The sequence below is a fragment of the Chiloscyllium plagiosum genome, unplaced genomic scaffold, assembly GCF_037043375.1.
Source record: "Chiloscyllium plagiosum isolate Xiang-an unplaced genomic scaffold, Cpla_swu_hap1 HiC_scaffold_2, whole genome shotgun sequence".
Classification (NCBI taxonomy): Eukaryota; Metazoa; Chordata; class Chondrichthyes; order Orectolobiformes; family Hemiscylliidae; genus Chiloscyllium; species Chiloscyllium plagiosum.
The window spans coordinates 48,436,332-48,460,844 of NW_028270140.1; the positions used below are offsets into that span (position 1 = coordinate 48,436,332).

Genomic DNA, 24,513 nt, shown 5'->3' on the forward strand with positions numbered 1-24,513 from the left:
ATTCCTCCACGCACAGAAATTTTTGAGGAAAACCGAGCAGATCTTCATGTGTATTTGCTGTCAGGAGTTGGTTTTCCAGCCAATCACAACAGAATGCCAGCACAACGTTTGCAAGGTGAGTCGTCCCAACTGCCATGTCACTGGGCTAGTGACTCCGAGAGTCAGACTAATGATCGTGGGATCAAATCCCACTATGGCACTGGTGGAGGGTAATTTCAATGAATAAAATCTGGAATTGAAAGCAGAACTCTATGATAGTGACCATCGCAACAGCCATCGATACTTATCTGATTTGCTGATATATTTTAAGGATGGAAGGCTGGCTGCAGTAGGATGCGACAGTTGGCTTCAGAATTTCTTGGGAAAGTGAGGGGGATAAAATTAGTTTGTGTTCCTGGCCCTGATTCCATAATAAAATTTATTGGGTAGGCAGTATAGGCTTCCACAATGATGCCTGTTATCATCAAATAATTTATTACTATTCTCTGTAAGGGTTCACCTACCAATAGTGGTAACTGGTATGATTTGGTTTGATAAATTGGAAAAAACAATCTCAGGAAGCAGAAGGAAGAACTACATATCATTCTACTTTAACAAGAAATGACCTGCATCAAAATCTATTCTGTGTGATTATAAGATTGTACACAGTAAGTATGGTTGTTTTAAAATTTCATCAGCTTGGAGAACTGATGTCAAGATATAAATACCTTTTGTAAAAATGTCATCCTTGTGAAAATTTAATTCTCTTTTGGGTTGGTGTGATCCACTCACCAAAAACATGTAAGCTGTAATATAGAATTGTAGCGTCACAGAGCACAGGAGCAGACCCTTCGGCCCAACTCATCCATGCTAACCAGGTTTCCTAAATGGAACTGGTTCTATTTGTATTGTAGCTTGCCGGCACTGTTCTTTTGAAGCTGTACTGAGTTCATATAAACTGGGCTTGTCAAGCAGGCAGCCCGCAGGCCATAACGTGTCAGATTATGGCTGTGTATGCAGCCCATCACAGCTGTGTACATGGTCCATGAGGCTTTGGATCAAGACCCATGGATCTGGTGAGGAAGTGGATTTGAAAATTGTTGTAGAACTGCCTGTCCAATCCCCACATCTGCTTCTGTTAGGCTCCGCAGTGAGCAGGATTGTGAGAGAGTGGAGTGAAGGCACACCAGGAAGTCCACCATGTGGAAAATGTTCAAGTCTCACAAGCTCAGGGGAGTATTGGAGGGTGGGAGTCTATGGGCGTGGGTGAGGCTGAGTGAAACTGTGTGTGCGTGTGTACGCGCACGTTGGCTGAGGCTGGGAGGGTTCTGGTGGAGGGAAGAGGTGAGAGTGCTGGGACAGAGAGTGAGAGGAAGAGTGTGACATTCTGAGGGGGAGAGAGTATAAATATGAGAGAGAGGGAGAGAGTGCAAGAGCACACAAGGAAAGAAGGGAGTGGGACATGCATGAGAGGGATGTGTTCTGAGAGGGAAAGTGAGGACACGAGTAGGAGAAGGAAAGATGTAGAGTGAACCTTGAGAGTGAGGGAGAACACACACACCCCACCCTAGACTGTTTCCTCCTCCTCCTCCTCCCAAAAATCTGTTCATAAGGCAGGCTGGGAGTAGGAGGAGATCCCAGGCTAAAAGACAACCTGCTTCCGATCACCTCTTTAGGTGAATTCTGCTAAAGTCAGCTTGGCAGAAGACAAGATTGGGAGAAACAAGATTGAAGTTAGTTAAACCCAAAGGCATAGCTCAAACCTCTTCCCCACTCCCTTCCATGGAGAAGCAAATATGGAAGGAGATCTCGGCTATCTGCAGGAATAATAGAGTAATAATAATCATAGGTTATTTTAACTTTCCAAACATAAGCTGGGACTGCTGTGGTGTTAAGGGCTTGCATGGAGAGGAATTTGCTAAGGGTGTACAAGAATATTTTCTTATCCAATATGTTGATGTATCTACTAGAGCAGGAACAAAACTTGACCCTCTCTTGGGAAACAAGGCTGGGCAAGTAACTGAGATGTCAGTGGGGGAGCACTTTGGGGCAAATGATCAAAATTCAATTAGGTTTAAAATAGTTATGGAAAAGGATAGACCTGATCTAGAAGTTAAAGTTCAAAATTGGAATAAGACCAGTTTTCATGGTATTGGGCAGGAAGTTGCAGAAGTTGACTAGGGGAGGCTGTTGACAGGTAACAGGACAGTTGGAAAATGGGAGGCTTTCGATATTGAGATAATGAGGGATTAGGGCCAGCATGCTCCAATTAGTCTATAGGGCAAGGTTAGTAGGTGTAGGGAATGCTAGAGATATTGAGGCACTGGTCAAGAAAAACGAGGAGGAATATGTCAGGTATGGACGGTTGGGATCAAATTAATTCCTTGAGGTCTATAGGGTGCAGGATGACACTGAAGAGGGAAATTAGGAGGGCAGAAATAGGACTTGAGACAGCTTCAGCAAATAGGGTTAAGGAGAAACCAAAGAGATTCTACAAATACATTAAGGGCAAAAGAGTAACTAAGGAGAGAATAGAGTCCCTTAAGATCAACAAGGATGTCAATGTGTGGAACCACAGGAAATGGGTGAGATACCAAATTAACATTTTGCATCAGTATTTACTGTAGACAAGGACATGGAAGCTAGGGAGCTTGGGGAAATAAATAGTGGGAAGCTAAAGAAGAGATCGCTGGGCCCCTTGCTGAAGTATTTTTATCATCGACAATCATGAATGAGGTATCAGAAGACTGGAGGGTGGCTAATGTGGTGCCATTATTTAAGAAAAGTGGTAAGGAAAAGTCTAAGAAATAGTCAAAGTCAGAGAGGGTTTTTTTTTTCAGACTGGAGGCATGTGTGCAGCGGTATGCTGCAAGCATCAGTGTTGGGTCCACTACTTAGGCTGTTTTATCTAGTGCATCGGAGGCTGAGGTGTGACCTTATAGAGGTTTTTAAGGTCAAGAGAGGCATGGATAGGGTAAATAGACAAGGTCTTTTCCCTGGGGTGGGGAAAATTCAGAACTAGAGGATATAGGTTTAGGCTGAGAGGGGAAAGATTTAAAAGGGATCTAAGGGACAACTTTTTCACACAAAGGATGGTGCGTATATGGAATGAGCTGCCAGAGGAGGTGGTGGGAGCTGGTACAATTACAATATTTAAAAGGCATCTGGACAGGTATATGAATAGAAAAGGCTTAGAGGGATATGGGCCAGGTGCTGGCAAATGGGACTCGATTAATTTAGAATATCTGGTCGGCATGGATAAGTTGGGCCAAAGGATCTGTTTCCGTGCTGTACATCTCTATGACTGTATTTATATAAATAATTTTGATGTGAATATAGGAGGTATGGTTAGTAAGTTTGCAGCTGACACCAAAATTGGTGTGGTGGACAGTGAAGAAGGTTATCTCAGAGTACAACGAGACCTTGATTAAATGGGCCATTGGGCTAAAGAATAGAGGGTTTGAGTTATAAGGAGAGGCTAGATAAGCTGTGTCTTATTTCACTGGTGTGTAGGAAGTTGAGAGGTGACTTTATAGAGGTTTATAAAATCATGAGGGGTATAGGGTGAACGACTGTGTCTTCCCTCAGGTTAGGGATTTCAAGACCAGGGTTATATTTTTTAAGGTGAGAGGGAAAAATTTAAAAATATATGTGGGACAACATTTTTCCAGAAGTTGTTCACATGTAGAATGAACTTCCAGAGGATATGGTAGATGTAGGTACAGTGACAATATATACTAGACATTTAGATAATGAGAAATGAATGAGAAATGTTAGGAGGGGGATCCAAGATGGTGGCATCCTGTTAGGATCCCGTTTGCTGGGCTCCACGCCACAACATCAACAGGACAGAGCTAGAACCTGTCCCATCCACGTTACTGAGCGTAAAAACGCAGTAAAAGAGCTAAAGAACCTGAAAACCTCACTTACCTTTGTTTTTATTGCGGGAGAGTGCCGAAGAAAGGAGGAAGCTCGCCAAGGGTCGGAGCCACGGCCTAGTCCACTGAATCAGCGGGCTTGCTTACTCACCAGACCCTGGTTGAGGAGCTGGCCACATCTAGCGAGGTCCTGGGGAAGCAGATTAAAAAAAAAAATCAAGGAGAAGCTGGCTCCAGTATCTGCTATGCTGCAAGATCTGGGGAAAAGGACTGATAAAGTCAAACGCCAGGCTGCAGGGGTAGAGGCAGAGACTGACTCCTCCAAGAGCCGGATTGAAGCCCTGGAAACACAGGTGGATCTGGTTGATGATCTCGAAAACAAGTACAGAAGAAAAAACCTGCGTGTTGTTGGCGTACTGGGGTGGGGGGCGCGGAAGGTGAGAAACCAGTGGAGTTTTTTGAGAAGTGGTTCCCGGAATTTCTTAGTTTGGAGGTTGCAAAGGGAAAGATAAAGATTGAGAGAGCCCACCAGGTCTCGGCACGTAAGCCTGGTATGGTCCAGCACCCCCGCCCTGTCTTGGTAAGATTCCAATGTTATAAAGACAAACAGAGTCATGGAAGCTTCCAGAGCGCAGGGCAGGAATCCTAGGACCTTAGTGTGTGAGGGCTCCAGGGTCATGATCTTTCAAGATTTTTCGGCGGCTGTGATCCAGAAAAGGAAGACCTACGACAGCATCAAGAAGAGGTTGAAAGAGTTTGGGATCTAGTACTCTAAGATATCCAACAGTGCTTCGGATTAATTATAACGGATCTATACATTTATTCGACTCACCAGAGAAAGCGAGGTACTTTGTGGACATGCTGACTTAAGTCGGACGAACAAGTTGGCATAGAGGACAGAGCTGTTCGGGTTTGTTCTCCTTTAGAGAGGACTTGGTAGACTCTCCTTTCTGTTGGTAATAAGTTGTGCTAAATTGTGCTCAGGATGTATAGAGTATTTACCTTTAACCTCTAAGCTAAGTTATACGAAGGGATGGGTGATATATTTATCTCTAACTAACTTGTTTATAGTACTAATCTTGCTTTTGTATTTTTTCCTACCGGGTTGCCAGTTTCTGTGGCGCAACTCTAGCTGGTAGGAATTGAGAGGGTGTTTGGGATGGCTAAGTAGGGTTCTGGGATGTGTAGGTGCCCCCTCTGAATGGAGGGTAAATTACCCTAATCAGTGCCTTTGGTGATTTTTTTTGTGTATCTGTTTATGGTGTATATAGTTTCTGTAAGTTTTGTAGATTTATTGGCTGTAGTTATTTTAGTTTACGTAGTTTTTGGGTTTTGTGGATTTTCTTGCACTGAAGCTCAGCAATCTATAGTTCGAGTTCTCCCTCTCTGGAGTCTAAATGGTGCTGTAGAAGGTTATGGCGAAGGATGTGTTCAAGTGGTGCACCTGGAACGTTAAGGGGAGTCACCGGTCAAGAGGAAGAAGGTACTTTCCAGTCTTAAAAGGGAGAGGGTGGATGTTGCCTTCTTGCAAGAAACACCTAGATCTTGCAGAGCATTTGAAACTGCAACAGAATGGGTATGACCAGGTTTAATTCTCATCTTTCATTATGAGGAGTAGAGAGGTGGCCATTCTTGTTAGAAAGAATCTCCCATTGAAGTTGTTAGAGTGTATTAAAGATACACACAGGAGATTTGTAACCCTTAAAGCTCTGATACATGGAGAAGAATATGGCATCTTAAATGTTTACTGTTCCCCAGCCCACCCCCTTAAGTTCTTGACAGATGCACTTTCTAGGAGAAAGTGAGGACTGCAGATGGTGGAGATCAGAGCTGAAAATGTGTTGCTGGAACGCCCCTCCCCCAAGTCCCCCCTCCCTACCTTTTATCTTAGCCTGCTGGACACACTTTCCTCATTCCTGAAGAAGGGCTCATGCCCGAAACGTCGATTCTCCTGCTCCTTGGATGCTGCCTGACCTGCGCATTTTCAGGTGCAGTTTCTAGACTTGTTAACCTTGCATCTCCGTATATTATCATAGGGAAGGGTTTTAATTGTCTAATATATCCTAAAGTAGACAGATTGCCCCAAAGCCCCCTGATATCCTCTTCGCGATCTAAGCAATTAAGGGATTTGTGTGTTGAACTGGGATTGGTAGATGTTTGGAGGAACCTTCACCTTACTGGTAGGGATATCACATTCTTCTCGAATACTATACCCATACTAGGATTGATCTTTTTTTGACCCCCGCAGCGGATTTGGGCTCGGTGGTGTCATGTACAAATGGCAATATCACTATTTCTGACCACGCCCCAATGTATTTAATGGTCAAGAGTAAGGATACTGTGGAAGGTTTGAGGCATTGGTGACTGGACCCGTTCATCCTCAAGGATAGCAAGTTTACTGAGTTCTTTTCTACTGAGTTCAGGGCTTTTTTAGAAGTTAATTCAGGCTTGACCAGTAATCCATCCATTCTCTGGGAAACTGCTAAAGCCTGTGCTAGGGGGTTAGTTATTTCCTATTCTGCCAGTAAGAGATGGCGGATGGATGAGCAGCAATGCTTGCTCAAGACCCATCTGAAAGCAGCTGAAACGGTATACTTTGACAGGCCCTTGCTGGCTAAACTACAGAGGATCACAGCGTACCCTGAACTCCATGCTCACACAGACAGTTAAGAGGGAACATACGTTTGAGTATGGGGATAAGCCGGGCAAGTACCTAGCGTACCTTGCCAGGAAAAGGAGTGCCCCCCAAGCCATTACCTCGATCAGGGAGGACACTGGAAATTCAATTCATGATTCTAAAAGGATTAATGCAGTATTTCAGACATTTTACTCTGAACTATACTAGTCTGAAAGTTGTGAGGATGGGTGGGTTAGGACGGAGTTTTTTTTTCAGAATTTGGACCTTCCAGGAGTGACTGTTGAGCAAGAGTCTCTCAATGCCCCATTGTCAGAGCAAGAGTTGCAGGAGTCTGTGAGGCAGCTCCAGAATGGAAAGGCACTGGGTCCTGACTGGCTCCCCAGTGACTTCTATAAGGAATTTATAAGTATATTGTCAGGCCCGATGCTCAGTATGTTTAATGACTTGCATAGTCTTGGCCTCTCCCACCATCTCTAAAAAATGGAAAGCCCTGGAGGATTGTGCTTCCTATAGGCCCATTTCGTTTCACTCCTGAATGTCAATTGCAAAATCTTATCTAAGACTTTGGCACCAAGGCTAGAAATTGTACTGCCCTCCATCATTAAGGAGGATTAGAGAGAGTTTATAATAGGTTGCAGATCATCGAATAATGTCAGGAGGTTACTTAACATGATTCAAGGATGTCAACAGAGATTGGTATAGGGGTTAGTGATCTCTTTAGACATGAAAAAGGCATTTGACTGTGTTGAGTGGCCATATCTTTTTTGTAATTTAAAGCGGTTTGGCTTGGGTGAGGGCTTTATCAGATGTGTCAAAGCTTTGGATCATGACCCTCTTGCCGCGGTGCTCACCAATGGTGTGCGGTCAAGCAATTTCAGTCTGCATAGAGGCAGTCGACAGGGCTGTCCCTTATCACCGTTGCTTTTCACACTGGTAATTGAACCGCCGGCAGAGGCAATATGTAGGGATCCCAATTTATCCGCTCCAGAAGTGGCGACAAAGTAACATAAGATTGCACTGTCTGCGGATGATGTCCTTGTCTTCTTATCAAACCCAACAGTTTCAGTGCCACACCTGGTACAATGTAATCTGTTAGGTGTTTTTTCGGATTATAAGACCAACTTTATGAAATCAGAGGCCATGCCCATGCGTGGTCCCCGTAGAATGCCTGATCCTGAGAGCGAGTCTTGATTTCCCCTTGGATGGTCACAGGAGGGCTTTCTCTATGTAGGTATATTCCTTACTCCCGTCTTTGATTGGCTATTTAAAGTCAATTTTGCCCTTTTATTCGACAGAATGAAGCAGGACTTTTGTCGATGGCAGGCGCTTCAGATCTCTTGGTTCGGTCGGATAGCCCTCGTTAAAATGAACATTGTCTCCTGCCTGCTGTATCCAATGCGAATGCTACCTCTGCTTTTTACTAAGCAATTATTTAGAACACTGAACGGCTGGTTCAGGTCCTTTATCTGGTATTGCAAGCGACCCCTAATTAAACTGACTAACCTTACAGGCTGAGGGGGATGGTCCTCCCAGATATCAAAAACTATCAGTTAAGCTTGTGCTATCGAACATGAATGATTGGGCCCAGGGGTACCCTCACTCACTTTGGTTGGACATCGAAGCATCTCAGGGAGGAGTAAGTGAGGACTTCAGATGCTGGAGCTCAGTTTTGAGAGTGTGGTGCTGGAAAAGCACAGCAGGTCAGGCAGCATCCGAGGAGCGGGAGAATCGACATTTGAAGGACTTATGCCTGAAATGTTGATTCTCCTGCTTCTCGAATGCTACCTGACCTGCTGTGCTTTTCCAGCACTAGACTCTTGAATTGAAGCATCTCAGGCAAGATGCCCCTGTATTAACCTTTTGTTTTTGGACAAAATGAGGACAGATAAGGAATATTGCCATAGCCCAATAGTTATTAATACTGTTAAAGCGTGGAGGGCAGTGCATCAGAGTGAGGGCAATATTGCCAAAACATCATTCTTTACACCCATAGTTGGTATGCTGGGTTTTCAGCCAGGAATGATGGACTCAGGGTTTAAAAATTGGGCAGCTAGGGGTGTGTCTTGCCTGGGTGATTTATTTGAAGGGAATATACTGATGTCTTTTGACCAGTTGGCTCGGAAATATGGGTTGCCCAGTAGGGACCTCTTATGTTTTATCGAATTAGAAATTTCATACAAAAGGAGACCACACTTCTAACTGATTCTCATAGATCTGACATGGAAACGTGAGTGCTGAGAGCACACTTTCTATTAGCAATGTTTATCATCTATTGGGAGAGAGTCCCTCGGGCAAGTATGGGAGAGGGGGTTGGACATTGAGATTTCTTCTAAAGTATGGGAGGATATCTGGGAAAATGCAACAAAGACCTCGATTTGCAACAGAACCTTTCAAAATTTAAAGCAGGAGCATCTTCAAAGTGTCCTAAATGCAAAGTGAGTATGGGCACACTCACTCATTGGCTCTGGTCCTGCCACAGGCTGCGGATATACTGGAGCGCTGTGGTAGGCCAAATAGAGAAGGTCTTTGGGACGGAGGTGGAGATGGACCCGGTATCTCCTCTTCTTGGCCTTATTAATTCATTTCCATTAGACACTCACAAAAAAAGGCTTTTCAGTATCCTCATCTTTTGTGCAAGAAAGAATATTCTGTTAGGGTGGCTCTCTGAAAATCCCTGGAGCTGTCAGGCTGGCGTAAACTAGCCATGGAACACATCCCCTTAGACTTTCTCACAAGTATGGTGCACCATAAATCTGAGAACTTTTATAAAACATGGCAGCTCTTTTATAGAACATAGAACGTTACAGTGCAGTACAGGCCCTTTGGCCCTCGATGTTGCACCGACGTGTCATACAATCTGAAGCCCATCTAACCTACAGTATTCCATGTACGTCCATATGCTTGTCCAATGATGACTTAAATGTACTTAAAGTTGGCGAATCTACTACCATTGCAGGCAAAGCATTCCATACCCTTACTACTCTCTGAGTAAAGAAACTACCTCTGACATCTGTCCTATGTCTATCGCCCCTCAATTTAAAGCTATGCCCCCTCATGCTCGCTGTCACCATACTTGGAAAAAGGCTCTCCCTGTCCACCCTATCTAACCCTTTGATTATCTTATTTGTCTCTATTAAGTCACCTCTCAACCTTCTTCTCTCCAATGAAAACAGCTTCAAGTCCCTCAGCCTTTCCTTGTAAGACCTTCCCTCCATACCAGGCAACATCCTAATAAATCTCCTCTGCACCCTTTCTAAAGCTTCCACATCCTTCTTATAATGCGGTGACCAGAACTGTACACAATACTCCAAGTGCGGCTGCACCAGAGTTTTGTTCAGCTGTAGCATAACCTCATGGTTCCGGAACTCGATCCCTCTATTAATAAAAGCTAAAACACTGTATGCCTTCTTAACAACCCTGTCAACATGGGTGGCATCTTTCAAGGATCTGTGTACATGGACACCGAGATCTCTCTGCTCATCTACACTACCAAGAATCTTACTATTAGCCCAGTACTTTGCATTTCGGTTACTCCGACCAAAGTGAATCACCTCACACTTGTCCGCATTAAACTCCATTTGCCACCTCTCAGCCCAGCTCTGCAGCTTATCTATGTCTCTCTGTAACCTACAACATCCTTCGTCACTATCCACAACTCCACCGACCTTAGTGTCGTCTGCAAATTTACTAATTCCCCCTTCCATGCCCTTATCCAGGTCATTTATAAAAATGACAAACAGCAGTGGACCCAACACCGACCCTTGCGGTACACCACTAGTAACTGGACTCCAGCTTGAGCATTACCCATCAACCACCACCCTGTGTCTTCTTTCAGCAAGCCAATTACTGATCCAAACTGCCAAATCTTCCACAATCCCATTCTTCCGCATTTTGAACAATAGCCTACTGTGCTGAAATCCATTTACACCACATCAACCGGTTTACTCTCATCTACCTGTTTGGTCACCTTCTCAAAGAACTCAATAAGGTTTGTGAGGCACGACCTACCATTCACAAAACCATGCTGACTATCCCTAATTAAATTATTCTTTTCTAGATGATTATAAATCCTATCTCTTGTAACCTTTTCCAACACTTTACCAACAACTGAAGTAAGGCTCGCTGGTCTATAATTACCAGGGTTGTCTCTACTCCCCTTCTTGAACAGGGGAACCACATTTGCTATCCTCCAGTCTTCTGGCACTATTCCTGTAGACAATGACAATTTAAAGATCAATGCCAAAGGCTCGGCAATCTCCTCCCTGGCTTCCCAGAGGATCCTAGGATAAATTCCATCCGGCCCAGGGGACTTATCTATTTTCACACTCTGCAGGATTTCTCATACACCTTCCTTGTGAACCTCAATCCCACCTAGTCTAGTAGCCTGTATCTCAGTATTCTCCTCGACAACATTGTCATTTTCTAGAGTGAATACTGTCGAAAAATATTCATTTAGTGCTTCCCCTATCTCCTCTGACTCCACACATAACTTCCCACTACTATCATTGATTGGCCCTAATCTTACTCTCATTCTTTTATTCCTTAAATACCTATAGAAAGCCTTAGGATTTACCCTGATCCTATCCACCAACAACTTCTCATGTCTCCTCCTGGCTCTTCTGAGCTCTCCCTTTAGGTCTTTCCTGGCTACCTTGTAACCCTCAAGTGCCCTAACTAAGCCTTCACATCTCATCCTAACATAAGCCGCCTTCTTCCTCTTGACCACAGATTCCACTTCCTTCGTAAACCACGGCTCCCCGCTCTACAGCTTCCTCCCTGCCTGCCAGGTACATACTTATCTAGGACACACAGGAGCTTTTCCTTGAATAAGCTCCACATTTCTAATGGACTGCTTGGGTACAGATTTGTCTGCCATACTAATAAGAGCCTTTATATAGCCAGAGCAATTCTGTTTAATGAATCTGGTATTCAGACAGAAGGAACTACGAACATATGAATATGTATAAATTTATGTGCTCAATGGTCAAGGGCTATTGCTTTGCTTCATTGAGCTGTGTTATCATCATTATTATTATTATTGCCGTCATGATTTTTTTTAGTTAGTTCTTAGTTATTTATTTATCTATGTAATTAGTGGGGTTTTTTTTACATTGGTTTGAATTGTTTGGTTTTGTATTTGTTGTAATATTCAAAAATGTATATAAATAAAACATATTTTTAAAAAATGTTTGGAGGGATATGGGCCAAGTGCAGGCAGGTGGGATTAGCTAAGTTTTGGAACATGGTTGGCATGGAGTGGTTGGACTGAAGCGGTCTGTTTTCATGCTGTATGGCTCTATGACTGAGTGGCAGAAGGAGTTTAATTTAGGTAAATGTGAGGTATTCATTTTGGTAAGGCAAACTACGGGAGGACTTGTACAGTTAATGGTAGATTCCTTGGGGGTGTTGCCAAACAAAGAGAACCTGGGGTGCAGATGCATAGTTCCTTGAAGGTGGAATCACAGGTAGACAGGGCGGTGAAGAATGCATTTGGCATGCTTGACTTCATTGCTCAGTGCACTGAGTATAGGAGTTGGGACATTATGTTGCAGCTGTACATGATATTAGTGAGACCACTTTTAGAAAACTGCATTCAGTTCTGGTCTCCTTGCTATAGAAAAAATGTTGCTAAACCTTTTCTGAACCTTTTCAAATTTACAAGGATATTGCTGAGGTTTGAACAATCAGAAGAGGCTGAAAAGGCTGGGGCTTTTTTCCTTGGAGCATCAGAGGCTAAAGGGTGACCTTATAGACGTTTATAAAATCATGAGGGGCATGGACAGGGTGAATAGCTAAGGTCTTTTTCCCAGGGTAGGGAAGACTAAAGCTAGAGGACCTAGGTGAGAGGCGAAAGATTTAAAAGGCACACAGTCAGTGAATATAAGCCTAGCCTACTTTTCCTTATAAGACACCCATCTATTCCAAATATTAATCTGGTGAAACTTTCTCTGAACTGTTACCAATGCATTTACACCCATCCTTAAATAAGGAGACCAATGCTATATACTATACTCGAGATAGTAGGAAAAGAAATAAGGGGGAAGGAAATAGACAGCGAGCAACAAGTAACAGGTGAAGGAGGAGCACCCCAAGTAACTCCATCCTCTTCAACTTTCCCCATCCTTACTGAAACTGAGAGAACCTTTTAGGGATCTGGTCCAAGATGAGTACTGCAGACCTGCCTCAAGCATTTATTCTATTCACAACAGATTGAAACTTTGAATTTATAGATTCCTTTATTCTCTCCCTCAGAGCTGCCTGCAACGATCATTCCGGGCCCAAGTCTACACTTGTCCTGCCTGTCGCCATGAACTTGGAAAGGATTACAACATGGTTCCCAACAAGATTCTGCAGTCCATTTTGGATCAGTTCTTTCCGGGATATAGCAAAGGACGATGACACTCAATTGCGCAGTCTGTCTCCTGTCTACACACGTTTGTACAGGGGAGGGAAGGCCAGGGTAGGGGAGGAGAATAAAACAAATGTCAATAATGGATCAATAGGGCCTGAAGGTATACAACTTGAGACCATCATTTTAGAACAGCTAATGTTTCTCCCCATTTGGACCATTGGTAATGCTTCATTACACTGTGCATAATACAGCATATTATTCTTTTCCATTGACTGTCTGGTAACACCTAAGGTAGTTTCCTTTGCCAACACATAGGCTTGACCTCATAACGTAAATGGTCTGATGCTAGACTCACATTTTTTTAAAACTACCTCAAGACAGTGGAAAGGAATTTGTGGGGAGTTTTCAGTCTAAAAGAAGTCCAGCTACACACTGCCTCTTTGAATCAATATTATCTGTGCCTGGTCCATAATGCTTGGTTTTGAAATGTAATAGCACTGAAAATTATAACTGATTTAAAGTAATTCTGTGGTGACTATCTCTCTCTTTACCTTGATTTTATAATGTTGCTATTTTGAAAAAAAAGCAAAAATGTTTTAAAAAAAATTCAGCAAGTTTAATGGGCTTTCTTGTGAGGTTGCGTGTGTATTCTGTTATATTTTGAATGGTTTGACTACTAATGGCTTTTAAGGGTAATTATGTAACATTGTACCTACATTAGTGTTCAGTAATTTCTGTATTGTTATTTGCATATCTAAATGCAAAAGAAACAAAAAGCACTTCTAGTCAAACAGAATACATCATGTAAAGAAAATACATTTGTTATTACTGAATATGCCACTTTTAGTATTTTAGTCACACATTATATATATTATAACTAGATTATTTGTATGTGGCAATTATGTCTGTATCAGTGTTAAAACAATTCTAGCTTTGAGGGTGTGGGAGTAGAAAACACTTCATATTGTCATTTTGAGATTTGATATATATTCCTTGACCAGTACTTACCAATAAACATGTTAACATTTGAAATGTTTGTTGATTTGACTCGAGTAATTGGGATTCTGTATACTGAAATGCAGAAACAAAATCAGAAATTGCTGGAAAAGCTCTGCAGATCTGGCAGCATCTGTGGAGAGAAAGTAGAGTTAATGTTTCTGGTCCAGTGACACTTCATAATGAAAAGCAGTCTGGTCTGAAATAATTTGAAAATGTATTTACCTTTGAAAATACTCTTTTTTTTAAGCTAGTTGCAAGTGCTCGAAATTAGGAGTAGCGATAACATAGAACCATAGAGATGTACAACACGGAAACAGACCCTTCAGTCCAACTTGTCCACGCCGACCAGATATCCCAACTCAATCCAGTCCCACCTGCCAGCACCCGGCCCATATCCCTCCAAAAGCTTCCTATTCATGTACCCATCCAGATGCCTTTTAAATGTTGTAATTGTACTAGCCTCCACTACTTCCTGCGGCAGCACATTCCACACACACACCACCCTCTGCGTGAAAACATTGCCCCATAGTCTCTTTTATATCTTTTCCCCCTCACCCTAAACCTATGCCCTCTACTTCTGGACTCCCCACCCCATGGAAAAGACCTTGTCTATTTACCCTATGCATGCCCCTCATGATTTTATAAACCTCTAAGGTCACCGTGGCAACATCGTTGTAAATATTTTCTGAACCCTTTCAAGCTTCACAACATTCTTCCGATAGGAAGGAGACCAGAATTGCACAAAATATTCCAACAGTGGCCTGACCAATGTCCTGTACAGCTGCAGCATGACCTCCCAACTCCGGTACTCAATACTCTGACCAATAAAGGAAAGCATACCAAACACCTTCTTCACTATCCTATCTACCTGCAACTCTACTTTCAAAGAGCTATGAACCTGCACTCCAAGGTCTCTGTTCAGCAACACTTCCTAGGACCTTACCATTAAGTGTATAAGACCTGCTAAGATTTGCTTTCCCAAAATGCAGCACATCTCATTTATCTGAATTAAACTCCATTTGCCATTCCTCAGCCGAATGGCCTATCTGATCAAGATCCTGTTGTAATCTGAGGTAACCTTTGATGTCCACTACACCTCCAATTTTGGTGTTATCTGCAAACTTACATCTTAAGTTTACATCCAAATCATTCATATAAATGATGAAAAGTAATGGACCCAGCACCAATCCTTCTGGCACTCTACTGGACACAGGCCTCCAGTCTGAAAAACAACACTCCGTCACCACCCTCTGTCCTCTACCTTTGAGCCAGTTCTGTATCCAAATGGCTAGTTCTCCGTGTATTCCATGAGATCTAACATGCTAACCAGTTTCCCATGAGGAACCTTGTCAAACACCTTACTGAAGTCCATATAGATCATGGCTACCGCTCTGCCTTCATCAATCCTCTTTGTTACTTCTCCAAACAAGTCAATCATGAGACATGATTTCCCACGCACAAAGTCATGTTAATTATCCTTAATCAATCCTTGCCTTTCCAAATACATGGACATCCTGTCCCTCAGGATTCCCTCCAACAACTTGCCCACCACACCACTGACATCAGGCTCACTGGTCTGTAATTCTCTGGCTTGTCCTTACCATCTTTCTTAAATAGTGGCACCGTGTTAGCAAGCAGGCACAAACACAACAGATCGATCAGTATCTGGAAAGGAAGGTTATGTTTAGGAGCAAACACCATCCTGAGAGCAGTGACATTCTTCTTTCAAGCAAAGCACTCTCTCATATTTCCCCCAAACCCACCCATAGATAATTGTAGTTCTAAGCCTTACAAGTTGCAAATTTGAATATTCAGTTCCTCTAGTGTGTATCTTAGATGGAAAACACTGTGCCAGTGTTGACGCAATATATATTTGAGCTGTTGAATGGGATCAGACATACTGTTCTGTCCTGAATGATGTCAGGTTTCTGGAATGTTATTAGATCTGAAGTCATCCAGGCAACTGTGCTATTATATGTAACATGGGTTTGACATAAATTCACACAATGCCTTTTATCCCCTCAATTCCCTGTGAGACACCATTTTCTGAACAACAATTTACTTGTTAATAGTGCAACTTTGAAAGATAAAGCACATTAGCAGGTCTTGAATTTGCAAAACAATTGGTGAATTCTTTTTAATTGAAAGACAGACTTGGCTTTTTGCTGTGGGAAATTGAGACATCTGTATCAGGTTTCCATCTTGCTGGCACAGAGTGCAACATGGATACTTTGCATTTATTCTTTCACGAGATGTTAGTTTCACTGATAAGGCAAGCATTTATTGTCCATTCCTATTTGCAATTGAATGGAATGGCTAGCCACACCATTTCAGAGGGTGATTGTGGAGACCAAACCGAGGTATGGATGACAGAATTCCTTCCCTAAGGGACATTAGTGTTAAGCCAACCACAGTTGGGGGTATGTAAAATGACAACACAAATGAAAAAAACATATTAAAATTATTTGGGTTTGGAAGTTGGGAGATACTTATAACTGTGGCTAATGAAGCTCTTTATTAATCCCTTGAATCAAATGTGGATGAGGATGGTGATATGTACAATGGGAACCTGTATATAATTGGGCAAACCTCTCCAGTGACATGAACGGAGAATTTCACAGTAAGTTTCTGTGTGGGCTCTTTGTAGAATCAGTGCTGGATCTGTTATGTAGATCATGAGCCTTTGCTGAGTTTACAGGAGATGAGGAAACTTCCTACCCAGGCTTGGTCAGAAGAATTAAAATATATTAAATAAGCAGAAAGCAAAACATTTGGTCATGTCAAATAATTGAATGCAGTCAAACTGATGCTACAGGGAGATCTAGGAAAATTGAACTTAGAAGCAGCCAGAAGAAGTCATTTTTACTTCTCTTACTCACTTAACTCTACCTTTGCCATCTGCTGCTAAATAGGTAGTGCAAATCATGAGGACAAAGTCTTAAAAGTAGATGGCCAGAGACAGCACAATACTATGATTAATTTGACTATTTCGATCAATTCTCCAAGAAAGCAAATCACTTTTGGGGGACAGGATTTGAAGACTTTAATATCTGCAAATTGCTGCCATTTAACAGGAGCATGTCAGACTGAACTATGTTATTATACAAGAATATTTCTATCTCACTGACATGTAACAGAAGGGCAAGTAGAACAATAGCTCTGTTGGTCATGAGCTTGGTGTCAGGCTTGAGAACCTTGTCAGCAACACTGTTTCTCAGTTGACTAAAGTCTGCCTTGCACACTGGAGCTGATGTTGAATGTCATCATTGATGTCTGCCTTGTTGAAAGGAGACCACCAAGGTATGAAAATTAAACCACATTATTCAGTGGCTCACTGTGCATCTTGACACACATGGAGTTGCATTGTGTTGTACAATGGGAGCAGGTAGCTTTAATTATCTTTGAGCCTGAGACTAAACATCCAGGAGACATTTTCTAATATGCCTCCACGAACGATGGTTTTGAGCTTAAGCCAGGGTACACTCCGTGTCCTGTGTACTGACAGTGGTTGGAGTGGTCTTCATTCTGGGTTGGAGGCAGTGCAGGTGAACATTCACCCTGTAGAGAACCACCATCCTGGTGAAAGCTTTGTTGATATTGCAGGACAGGAATCAGTTCCAACTGGACATTATGAAACATGGAAAAACAAGGAACTACAAAACTTGTGGACACTGCTGCAAATAATACCAACCCTCAGCCTGACTACATAGAGGTTAAATTCAGACAGTGGCCCAACGTAAGGCATTCAACATCATCTGATACCTATTCTGGGACAATGGTGCAGGGAAATTTAATTACCTCTCATCTGAACCTGATTCAGTCTCAATTGACCACCCAGTACAATAGTATTGGAACCTGGCTATTTTTAATTTGGTATATACCCATTGAGGAGGAAAATGGATAATTCAAACCTTTGTCTACCTAAGGGCTAGGTGTTATTGCCATATTCCAAACAGTAGGAGAGCTATTCAAAACGACAATACTGATCAGGTTGTCTAAACTTTTTTCATGAAAAGGACTCCATTACTTAACTGACCAAACCTGGTTGAATTGTATGTGAAATACACCAAGGAGGATTAGCTCTCAGATAACCTGATCAACAGGAGAACCTCTGCTGTAGTTGTGAGATGTTTGACCGCCAAACGGAGAGAAATAAATGAATAATTTTGCTTTCTGTGGTCGAGGAACAGCTTCCTTCAATTAACCTACCTCTTGATCTACTTGCTTGGGTTCCCCACCTCTCTTTATAAGATATGTTGGTAGCTTTGTTTGAATCAAAACAGGAGCTTTATATGCATCATTGAAACAGGAATAGGGCATTCAATCCCTCAAACTTCTCCTACTATTCATTCCGACCTTATCCTTTAATAACGTTGTCTATCAAAAGTCTATCATATTCAAGTCTGAAATTTTCAATTGACTTAGTTTCAACGTTTTGAGGCGTTTTGCACATTTTCATAATCCTTTATGTGAAGACTGTGCTTCTTAGTTTCTGCTTTGAATGAACTAGTTTTAATTCAAAGCTGATGTCCTCCCTTCCTTTATGGCCTACACATGAGAGGAAATGGTTTTTCTTGATCAACTCATTAAAGCACCTTCATCAAATCATCCCTTAATCTTCTTGAAGAAATACAAACCGAGTCAATGCAACCTCTTCTCATAATCTAACCATTTTTACCCAATATTCTGGTGAATCTCCAATTAGTTCAGTAAAAGAGATCAGCCTCAATATTAAATTGTGGAGCAGGCTCAAGGGTTAAGAAGCCGCCTCCTGTTTCTGTGTTTAAATATTGCCTTCCTGAGGTGCAGTACACCAGTAGGACAGAATGCAGTATTTCTGCAGCATTATAAAGTTAACACAAATTTCTACCCTTTTGTATTCCAGCTCACTTGCAATTCCATTCTCCAGTTATACAAAAACATGCAATTTAGGAACTGCAAAGGCATTTTATTCAGTACCATCAACAAGGCAGAGCTGATATATTTTTGAATTGAAGGGAACATCAATCCTGCGTCCAACACATGGATTATGCTACATCATTTCGAGATTCCACAGATAAACTGGGATATTGTCCCTGAATGACTGTGACTAATTCAGCTTTAGACAATAGTATTTCAATGATTCAGATGGCAGGTAGATGTTCTTTACCTGCTGCCATTTTCAGGATTTATAGACTATGGCGCCACCTGGGCACCTCTTAACTCGCTGCAAGCCAGGATCTCAGCAGATGGCAGTTGCTGTATCTGTTCCCTTTCACCTACCCTGCCCCAGAGGTATCTACCAAATGACAAGAGGTGGCTTCTCATTTTAATAATGCCTCATGTGAGTGTCTGCTCCAGGGTGTCCCAGCCAGAATGGCTGCTTCCTATTCAATGGGTGAAAGGAACCCTCCCATCATCGCCAGGTGGCCTGTGCCCATGCCACAAGTCAGACTATTATCTGTCATTAGCAAGTTTAGATGATCTTTCCTTCTGGGTTCTTAGTGAAACCTCATACTCACACTCAGTGTAGTTCTGCCCACTTCAGCATTACACGCTTGATGTAAGCTGAAGGGCTCGCACCTACCTAATGCTGTTGACCTTCTAACATTGTGGGGCACTACTGTACATAGCAGGAAGGGCTTATAGTGTGGCAGGGCTGTACCCACTCATCAACTGCTCATCCACCCATTGCCATCACACTCAACCTTGCATTTTCTCTCCGGCCAGAACAAGCCAGCAAATTTTTGGGGGTGGGGGTTGGAGGCCCAGACTGATGGATGTTTCTTAGATCTCAGGTTCCTGGCTATGTTTTAAGGAAAATCTGGTCCAGCTGGAGTGTGAGGGTCCAGACCACTCCTGCACCAATGAAAGGATCAGAATGGAGAAGCCAGTGAGTGACACAATCCTGAAGCAGAGTCAAATCAGAATTGAAATGCTAACTCTGTTTCTCTCTCCACTGCTGCTGCTTGACCTGCTACGTTTCTCCAACCAACCGAGACCCGCCCCACGTAGACACCTGTTTGAGAAACATTGTTGTCTGCCCTGCTTCGGACGTGCAGCAACCCTCACACGTTCCTGCGATTTGGCATTCGCCAACAAATTCTCCTGTTCTCTGCCACGTGAGTAGGCAGTCAGCAGAATGCCAATCAGAAGTAGCCCAGCACCAACATCCCTGAAGAGTGAAAGCTATGACACCTCAGATAATCCACCAGATAAGGGTTCATCCTCAACCAGCCCAGTGGCCCAAACCCAGAGGGTATCTCAGCCAGAGTAGGCTCTGAGACACCATCAGTGGCTCCTGGATATGTGCTCATACTTGTACTCTGTCCCTGTAGCCATGAACATTCACCATCAATGGCAATGTGAAGGGTGAGGAACAAACCTTGCAGTAGGCGCCCCTTCTTCTCCAGGAGATGGAGTGGTGCCAGTAGGCATCAATGGGGAGCAGACAGGCACCCAGGAACATTATCTCAGGACAGTCCAAAGGTACTCTGTCCCTCTGCATCTTTTCTGCCAATGACCCCATTATCTGCAGCAGATCAGATGGAAGAGGGTGTTCCTACGTCTATGCGGGGGGTGGGGGGGGGGGGGGGGGGGGTCTCATTAGGCCAAGCATCTCTAGGCCTCAAAACCACAAGGAACAACCCATAAAGTCTTCTCAGCCACCAGGACCCACAAGTCCAGAGGCTCCACCACCCCAGATGTTCATGTCAGACCTGCACTTAGATGTAGTGCTGAAAAATGTGTTGCTGGAAAAGCGCAGCAGGTCAGGCAGCATCCAAGGAGCAGGAGAATCGATGTTTCGGGCAAAAGCCCTTCTTCAGGAAGGCCCGAAACGTCGATTCTCCTGCTCCTTGGATGCTGCCAGACCTGCTGCGCTTTTCCAGCAACACATTTTTCAGCTCTGATCTCCAGCATCTGCAGTCCTCACTTTCTCCTTAGATGTAGTGGTACATCAAGGAAGAATAATCTCTTTGAGGGCATGTCAGTGTGTGTGTGTTAATTAATGTGAATAAATATCATGCATGATCACTGTTCCAATGTGCGCTGTTGTCTCATTTCGTTGGTAGAGCAAGTTTTCCAACCCATTCTCCTACTGGAGTGAGCAGAGAGAATCCTAAACATCCTCAATCATGGCGTCAACTACAAAAATATCTATCTGCCTTGTCCAAGAACAAGATAACTAACTCTGAGACTCACCACCTAATGTGTTAATTTATAACTCAGGGCTTCCAAATATTACAGTCCTGCTCCCTCCGCCACTAGCTGATTACCACAGATCTTTTGTCTATGATGTAAGTAGAACTGGTACCTCTTGGATGTCTGAAGTGTAAACAGTTCATCATATGTCCCCATTACTTGGAGGTGCTACCCTTCCCTTGGCACACCACTGAATGTCTCACTATATTAGCAATGAATGTCCCTGTACTCCCTCTCGTAACACATGGGCAAAGCTGCAGAGGTAGCTTCAGGAACACAAACTTTATCCTTTCAGTTCAACAGCAGGATGTTGGACCCATGACAGCCACATGGCAGACACTGTCCGGGTAATTACTGAAAGCCATGTGGCGAGGTGACTGGTATCTACAAAGTGCAGGAGCTGAAGGCTTTGTCCCAAGCTGAAGCCTCCATTGCCAGGTTAGGCATTTCAGTGTCTGAGGTGGGCAACTACACGTGAGAGGTGAATCTCACCATTCCTCAGGGGCTGAGGGTAGCGAGAGAGACATATTAGCATTTATGCACCATGCATGGTACAGGAAACTTATTTTCTGAAGATGTATAGCTCTTTGCAACATTACACAGTAGGATCATTAACATTACAAAGGACTGAGAAATGGGGCAGATTGGGTGTAATGGCAGCAGTTAAGATTTCACAGTCCCTTGTGCGGGGGGACCTAGAATCAGGGGATGTAGAGTCAGTATGGATAGAGCTGAGAAATTCTAAGGGTAGAAAGACCCTCTTGGGAGTTATCTACAGGTCCCCAACAGTAGTATGGATGTAGGGTGTAGGTTGAATAAGGAGCTGAAATTGGCCCGTCGCAAAGATATTACTACAGTTGTTATGGGGGATTTCAACATGCAGGCAGACTGGGAGAATCAGGATGGTGTTGGACCTCAAGAAAGAAACTTTGTGGAGTGCCTCTGAGATGGATTCTTAGAACAGCTGGTGCTGGAGCCTACCAGGGAGAAGGCAATTCTGGATCTGGTATTGTGCAACGAACCAAAATTGATCAGGGACCTCGAAGTGAAGGAGCCATTAGGAGGTAGTGACCATAATACAATAAGCTTCAATCTGCAATTTGAAAGGGAGAGGGTACAATCGGTAGTGACAATATTTCAGTTGAATATAGGGAACTATGGAGCTATGAGGGAGGAGCTGGCCAAAGTTCAATGGTGCAATACCTTAGCAGGGATGACAGTGGAGGAACAATGGCAGATATTTCTGGGTATAATGCAGGCGATGAGGATCAGTTCATTCCTAAAAGGAAGAAAGATCCTATGAGGAGGCAGGGATGGCCGTGGCTGACGAGGGAAGTTAAGAAACATATAAAGTCAAAAGAGAAAAAGTATAACATAGCAAAGATGAGTGGGAAAACGGAGAACTGGGAGGCTTTTAAAGAACAACAGAGGATTACTAAGAAGGAAATACGCAAAGAAAAAATGAGGTACGGAGGTAAACTGGTCAAAAATATAAAGGAGGATAGTAAAAGCTTTTTTAGGTATGTGAAAGGGAAAAAAATGGTTAAGACTAAAATTGGGCCATTAAAGACAGAAAAGAATATATTATGGGGAACAAAGAAATGGCAGAAGAGTTGAATTGGTACTTCAGATCTGTGTTCACTGGGGAAGACACGACCAATCTCCCATAGGTAACAGTGGCTGAAGGACCTGAACTGAAGGGAATTTATATTTGCCAGGAATTGGTGTTGGAAAGACTGTTAGGTCTGAAGGCTGATAAGTCCCCGGGGCCTGATGGTCTACATCCCAGGGTACTAAAGGAGGTGGCTCTAGAAATCATGGATGTGTTGGTGATTATTTTCCAGAGTTCAATAGATTCAGAATCAGTTCCTGTGGATTGGAGGGTTGCTAATGTTGTACCACTTTTTAAGAAAGGAGCGAGAGAGAAAGCAGGAAATTATAGACCAGTTAGTCTGACCTCAGTGGTGGGAAAGATGCTGGAGTCAATTATAAAGAATTAAATTACGACACATCTGGATAGCAGTAACAGGATAGGTCAAAGTCAGCATGGATTTATGAAAGGGAAATCATGCTTGACTAATCTTCTGGAATTTTTTGAGGATGTAACTCTGAAGATGAACAAGGGAGATCCAGTGGAAGTAGTGTACCTGGACTTTCAGAAAGCCTTTGATAAAGTCCCACATAGGAGGTTAGTGAGCAAACGTAGGGCGTATGGTATTGGGGGCAAAGTACTGACTTGGATTGAAAATTGTTTGGCTGACAGGAAACAAAGAGTAGTGATGAACAGCTCCCTTTCAGAATGGCAGGCAGTGACCAGTTAATACCGCAGGGATCAGTGCTGGGACCACAGCATTTTACAAGATATATTAATGATATAGAAGATGGTATTAATAGTAACATTAGCAAATTTGCTGATGATACAAAGCTGGGTGGCAGGGTGAAATGTGGGGAAGATGTTAGGAGATTACAGGGGGACCTGGACAGGTTAGCTGAGTGGACAGATGCATGGCAGATGCAGTTTAATGTGGATAAATGTATGGTTATCCACTTTGGTGGCAAGAACAGGAAGGCAGATTACTACCTAAATGGAGTCAATTTAAGTAAAGGGGCAGTACAAAGAGATCTGGGTGTTTTTGTACACCAGTCAATGAAGGTAAGCATGCAGGTACAGCAGGTAGTGAAGAAAGCTAATAGCATCCTGGCCTTCATAATGAGGGATTGGGTATAGAAGCAAAGAGGTTCTTCTGCAGCTGTACAGGGCCCTGGTCAGACCACTGTGTGCAGTTCTGGTCTCCAAATTTGAGGAAAGACATTCTGGCTATTGAGGGAGTGCAGCATTGGTTCACGAGGTCAATTCCTGGAATGGCGGGACTATCTTATGTTGAAAGATTGGAGCGACTGGGCTTGTATACCCTTGAGTTTAGAAGACTGAGTGGGGATCTGATTGAGACGTATAAGATTATTAAAGGATTGGACACTCTGGAGGCAGGAAACATGTTTCCGCTGATGTGTGAGTCCTGAACCAGAGGACACAGCTTAAAAATAAGGGGTAGGACATTTAGAACAGAGATGAGGAGAAACTTCTTCACCCAGAGAGTGGTGGGCGTGTGGAATGCTCTGCCCCAGAGGGCAGTGGAGGCCCAGTCTCTGGATTCGTTTAAGAAAGAGTTGGATAGAGCTCTCAAGGATGGTGGAATCAAGGGTTATGGAAATAAGGCAGGAACAGGATACTGTTTGAGGATGATCAGCCATGATCATAATGAATGGTGGTGCAGGGTCAAGGGCAGAATGGCCTACTCCTGCACCTATTGTCTATTGTCTATTGCCTGTGGGAACCTTCCCCAGAGGGAGTTCCTTCTGTTCGCTTCTCTGAGGATTGCCAACCTATTGTGGTGGAGAGGCTTGTGTGTACCCAGGAACTTGAGAGCTAAACCATCTGGAGCATAGCTCCTGGCAGGTCACCCATGATAGTAAGGTATAGGGAG

General features: G+C 43.2%; 1 protein-coding gene across 1 annotated transcript in view; it reads left to right on the top strand.

Annotated features, from left to right (window-relative positions):
• uhrf2 (ubiquitin like with PHD and ring finger domains 2) overlaps positions 1-13,879 on the top strand; it is a 180,428-nt gene extending 166,549 nt beyond the window's left edge. Inside the window, exons 15-16 of the mRNA XM_043715167.2 lie at positions 17-115; positions 12,748-13,879. Of these exons, the coding sequence (XP_043571102.1) occupies positions 17-115; positions 12,748-12,894 (246 nt within the window). The 3' untranslated portion in view covers positions 12,895-13,879. The remainder of the gene's footprint in view (positions 1-16; positions 116-12,747) is intronic.
• The last annotated feature ends 10,634 nt before the right edge of the window (positions 13,880-24,513 follow it).